The sequence below is a fragment of the Alexandromys fortis genome, unplaced genomic scaffold (genome assembly GCF_014885135.2).
Source record: "Alexandromys fortis isolate MF-2015 unplaced genomic scaffold, M_Fortis_MF-2015_v1.1 scaffold_335, whole genome shotgun sequence".
Lineage (NCBI taxonomy): Eukaryota > Metazoa > Chordata > Mammalia > Rodentia > Cricetidae > Alexandromys > Alexandromys fortis.
In genome coordinates this window covers 112,649-118,759 of record NW_026068218.1, presented here as the reverse complement: position 1 = coordinate 118,759, position 6,111 = coordinate 112,649, and the positions used below count along the sequence as shown (strand labels likewise).

Here is a 6,111-nt window from a genome sequence, read left to right as displayed (position 1 = left end):
GATGTGAAAATATTTTAAACAGAACATAATAAATATAATATATCACAAGGAAATATATTAAGTATAAAAATGTGTTACAAGTAGAGGGCCTGCTGTTTGTCCAGGCCACTTGGCTAACTTACACCCAAATTAACCACACAGATACTGTATTAATTAAGACAGGTATTTGCCCATTAGCTCTAGTTTCTTATTGGCTAATTCTTACATCTTAATTTAACCTATTTTTATTAATCTCTGCATTGCCACGTGACTGTGACTTACTGGCATAATTTTAACCAGCGTCCATCTCAGGCAGAAAGATCCATGGTGTCTCTCTCTGCCCTTCTTTCCAGAATTCAGTTCTGTCTTCTCTGCCTACCTAAATTCTGCCCTATCAGGCCCAAAACAGTTTCTTTACATATTACCCAATAAAAGCAACACATGAACAAAAGAACCTCCTACACCAAAAATTTCATATTAATATATAGCAAACAGTAAATCTCTCCATGGTTTTACAGTCATAGATAGATTCAGTTTCTGAATAATACAGCCAAGGTTTTTCTCAAAGCTATTTTAACATCTTTGTTCCTCAAACTGTAGATTAAAGGATTCATCATGGGAACCACAATGGTATAAAAAACAGAATAGTATTTTCCCTTACCCATAGATACAGCTGAGGTAGGTTTGAGATACATGAATGCACCTGATCCAAAGAACAGACAAACGGCAAGCATATGGGAGCTGCAGGTGCTGAAGGCTTTGGATCTGCCTTCAGTGGATTTTATTTTGAGGATGCTGGAGAGGATGAAGCCATACGATGTAAAGATAATGACTGTAGGCATGATGATGTCTTTTCCTGTTACAATGAATAGCTCTATCTCTTTGACATAGGTGCTTGTTCAGGAGAGCTGCAGCAAAGGGAGGACATCACAGAAATAGTGGTTTATGATGTTCCCATCACAGAATGTCAGTCTCAGGATGCAGCCAGTGTGGATCATGGCACCAGAAAATCCCATCAAATATGAACCAAGCATTAGATAGAAACACACCTTTGGAGACAAAGCAGCTTTGTACAAGAGTGGATTGCAGATAGCCACATAGCGATCATAGGCCATTGAAGTCAGCACATAACACTCAGAAATGACAAAAAAACAAAAGAAGTATAGCTGGGTCATACATTCCATGTAAGAGATAACATTCTTTTCTTGTATAAAATTCATCAGCATTTTGGGTATAATCACAGAAGAATAACAGAGGTCAATGCAAGACAAGTTAAACAGGAAAAAGTACATGGGGGTGTGGAGGTGAGAATTTAGAAGAATTAGAATGATCAAGGTTAAATTCCCCAATGCTGTAATCATGTATATTACCAGAAAAAGGAGAAACAATGGTGTTTTGAGGTCAGGTTGTTCTGTTATCCCCAAGAGAATAAATTCAGTTACTAAAGAATTGTTTTCCCAAGCCATACTTCTGTCAGAGATCCTGTGGAGAAGGAAAAATAAGTGAAATTTCAGGAAAAGGAGAATTCGAAAACCACACCTCCTCTTCAAATGTCAGTTTTTGTTCGAATGTCATTAGCCAGACAGCTTCAAAATTTTGAACCCACCTTTCGAGCTACCACATTAAGGAACAACATTGTCTTCCTCTATTATCATGTCTGAGGTTAAATACAGTAAAGAGTTTCACTAATACAACTCAGAGCTTAGCCCTAATATGCTAATTTGACTATTTGAAAATTCAAGGACAAAAAGTAAAATCAATACACAAGGACCTAAATTTCCCTTTCTCTTCTACTTCATTCATTGTGGCTTCTTTCTTTCTTTCTTTCTTTTTTTTTTCTTGATGCAGGGAAAAGTTCTAGCAATGTGGTGATAAGCTAAAACCAGATTGGCCTTCATTATACTTTGAATTGTTACTATCATTTCCAAGTATCAAGCAGAAGAAATCAAGTCTGTTATTAGTTATGATACAGACATTGTCACAAAAATTCCTAGTTTTGAGAACTTGCCATGTGGAATGGAAATGTCGTATATTGAATAAGACATTGCAACTTGCACTTCTGATGACTCAAAATGTTCTCTGTGTATATATCTAGGATATTTTTTTTCTCAATTTCTCTGGAAACCTATGAGCCTTAAAATTACTTATAATAGACATGATAGTACACATTTGATTGTTGGACTCATTTTGGTACAAAGCTGCTATTCAGATATAAAAAAAATAACAGCAACAAAAATTAACTCACTTTAGAAGAGATATTGCATCATCTCCTCTATTGACATTTTTATATCGATAGAAGAATTTTGGTTGATTGAGGTAGTGGGGAAGAAAAATTCTCAAGGAAAAAAGCTTGATTTTGCAAAATATAAAGGATTTAGAAATTTAATACTCAACATATTAACATCAATTAAAGGTAATTTGATAAGAAAATACACCTTAAGCTATAGGTATACTTCCACAAACACAACAATGTGTATCAACATAGAGGAGAGGCATATGTGAATTAGCCTGAGTTTTTGGTGATTTCACCAAAAATTTATGGTCTACGTGAGTATTGTACACATAAACCCTTTAACATGTGATTTATTTTCAGTGTGTATTCAATAATGCCGCGCAACCGTGCCCTCGTGTCTGTGCTCTTTGTGCTAGACCCCAGTTCGTGAGCTTCGGGCAAGGGGCTGGAGGTTGAGAATACACACGCAGAGACAGACCGACACGCAGACCTTTCAACACTGATACCAAAGCCCCCCTTTATTAACACCATGTAGACTTAAATACACTGCAGTCAATGGCCAACAGGTGATAATCCCATCCTCTGATCCTCTAAGTAGGCACAGCTTCTAGTAACTTCACTTAGAAGGTTCTAGCATAGTAGAGCAGCTGAAAACCAGGACTCAATTAGTCCCAACATTCAGCTGAAGGCCAGGACTTAATTGGTCCCAACACAATAAAATTTAATATTTTAGTATTAATAGGTTTTAAAACTTACCTTATTTAAAAGAGAAATCTTACAGACACTTTCCTTGGTATTTGTATTTTTTATTCAAGAAAGATAGTACCATGCTCCAAAGAAAGAGTTCTTTTTATGCTGAAAAGGATGCTGAATAAAATTACTTTTGGGGGGTGCTCTGGTCACCTTTTTGATTCGCTATTATATTTAATAATCATAGTCATGATCCACTAAAAAGAAATAAGAAAAATCAAACAGTTTTTATTTTTGTAATCCTCGACTCTTACAGGAACCCCAAACATCTCATGTAAGATCAATTGCATAAAAAATTAGTTATAAACAAGCTTCTTTCATAGCTTCTTCCAAGCAAATATATTGGAGATGTAAAAGGAGATTAGGTGATGGCATTTAAACTCTTACCCATGATGTGCCTTTTCTTCCTTAGGGACTTAATAGTAAGCTGTATTCTTCTCTTTAGGGATTATACATCCTCCATAGTTGAGTCAATATGTAACTCCCATATTCCAGCTATCTTCCTTTTTAGGGGAAATCTATTGTTTTGGTTATTTCTCAGTTTTTTTTTAAACCATGTATTTAATGTTAATATTTCATAGAGTCTACCCCCAGGGTTTCTTAACCCTAGGTAAAAGAATTTCATATTATGTCATAACACGCTTCAGGTATTCTTGCAAGAATTTCTTGCAAATATGTTTTTAAGTATATTTCTTCTTGTTTTATATTTGTTTTGTATATTTGTTCATTATACAGCCATGGATGTGTGCATATAAGTTAAACTAATTATGAACCACTGAGATGCCTTCTCTAACTTTCCCTATACTTAGCTTTCAAATGAGACAGATTAAAACACAGTCTTACAACATCTGGGGTGCGTACTAAACACACCTAAGATACTGTCACTTAAGTGTGAATGACTAAAAACCTTAGGTGGACAGGAAAGTTGATTTCACCAATGTCCCCCTATGGACTGGCAGGGTCAAAGGAGCTTCCCTCCATGGGTTCCTATTATTTTGACACTGCTGTGGAACTGGCTTGCAGATGGAATCTTCTATAAAAACGGATTTCCACTGCATAAAGTCATCAGTGTCCCTGTGCTGTGTGCCAGCAATCATTACCCACACGGAGAGACTGTGGCCCTTCAGTTATTCTGATTAAAGGAAAAATTCTACTTTTATATATGATTATCTGTTTCTTTCGTTTCCAATATGCCTCTGTGAACACTGATCTAACTGTCACTCTATCTTTTTATATTGCTACTTTTTCTCAGTACATGTGTGCTCAGATATTAGACCCACACATCTTTTTAGGGGTTGCATATGATCACCCAGGTCCTCTCAGCATTTCAGCGTGTTTGACAAAATATTTTAAAATTCCATCAAGTGTCACAACACAGTAATGCCAACCTTCCAGATGTTAGGGCTAGATGACTGGGACTGTCATGTCTGCATGGAGAGTCCTGCCACTCCCAGGACAACCTGCACTATACAATCAGGCCATAATATAGGGACATCAAAATACTATTTGAAAAGTAAAATAATCAGGTTTTCATCGGTGTGTTGGTTAATGGCAGGCTCTTCAATTTAATTACATTGGACTACATGTCTGTTTTTATGCCAATATTGAGCTCTTTTTTATTACTATAACTCTATAGTAGAGTTGAAGTCAGAGATGGTGATGCCTCTAGAAGTTCCTTTCCTGTACACAATTATTTTGGTTATGCTGAGATTTTATTTATCCATATAAAGTTGAATATTGTTCTTTTGAGATCTGTGACTAACTGTGTTGTGATTTTGATGGGGATTACATTGAATCTGTAGATTACTTTGATAAGATAGTCATTTTTATTATGTTAGTCCAATCTATCCAAGTGTAGGAAAGATCACTCCATTTTCTAATATCATTTTCTATTTCTTTCTTTAAACACTGAAAGTTCTTGTCATATAGTTCTTTCACTTGTTTGCTTAGAGTTAACCCAAGTTATTTTATGTTATTTGTGGCTATTGTAAAGTGTTATGTTTCTCTGACCTCTTTCTTGGCTTGTTTATCATTTGAATACAGGTGGGCTATTTATTATTTTTTAGCTATCTTATATCCTGCTATATTACTTAAGGAGTTATGTGGTAGAATTTTGGGATCAGTTATGTATACTATCATATCATTTGCAAGTAGCAGAAGTATGACTTCTTTCTTTCCAAGATGTATCCCTTTGATCTTCTTTTTTGTCTTATAGCTCTAGCTAGATCTTCAAGCACCATACTGAATGGATATTAAAAAATTGATAGCAATATTGAATAGATATGAAGAGAGTGAATGGCCCTAGAAAAACTAGGTAACAAGCAGGATTCTAGAAGGATACATGAATTTTCCTGGGGAGGGGAAACAGATGAGATCTCCTGGATAAACTGAGGCAGAGACAGTAAGAGGGAGGGAATGTGGGGTAAAAACATGAGAGAATGGGATGGTTGAGTTAGAGGAGGGATGGAGTGAGAGAGCAATGAAAGGGATATCTTAATAGTGTGACACATTATGTGGTTAGGGAGAAACAAACCTGGTACTAGCAAAATTCTCAGGAATCTATAAGGATGCCCCCCAACTAAGACTGTTAACAGTAGTGTAGAGGGTACCCGAACTGTCATTTCCCTGTAATCAGATTGGTGACTACCCTAATTGTGTGGTACCACTGCCTGGCCTGTAAGGCTGACTAGTGTGTTTTCTTTGTACTGAACTTCAGGCAAGTTTTATTTATTAAAACATAAATGATATATCACTATATTTCTCTATTGTCTAAAATGAAAAGGGAAGCTATAACTCATATAAGAAAATCATATACAATAAATACGATGACTATATAAAATTTATATAGGCATTAAATGTGTCAACAATGTCTAGTCCATTTTCATTTGACAACTTCAGAGAAAATACTCTACTATCTATGCTATCTCGATGAATTCAAAGTCTTGTACCTAATTTGTTTTCTATAATAACTTGCTTTCTGCATCTGATAAACAAGGAAAACTGTAACTATAAGTATCTAGTCTTCAACTACTTCAGAGATAAAAAAAAGGAAATAATATGCACTGAGTAATCAGGAAGTGCAAGCAAGTTACTTCCAAAAATTGTGAGAAGAGAGAGAAACAGCCATTTTCCTGGGCAGTCACACAAAA

The 6,111-nt window shown here is 35.6% G+C and overlaps 1 protein-coding gene across 1 annotated transcript; it reads right to left on the bottom strand.

Annotated features, from left to right (window-relative positions):
- Positions 1-509: 509 nt before the first annotated feature.
- Positions 510-1,454, bottom strand: LOC126493492 (olfactory receptor 145-like). Its single transcript, XM_050130510.1, is given in 1 exon segment — positions 510-1,454. A coding segment is annotated over 1 exon segment (936 nt). The 5' UTR covers positions 1,446-1,454.
- Between the last annotated feature and the right edge of the window lie 4,657 nt (positions 1,455-6,111).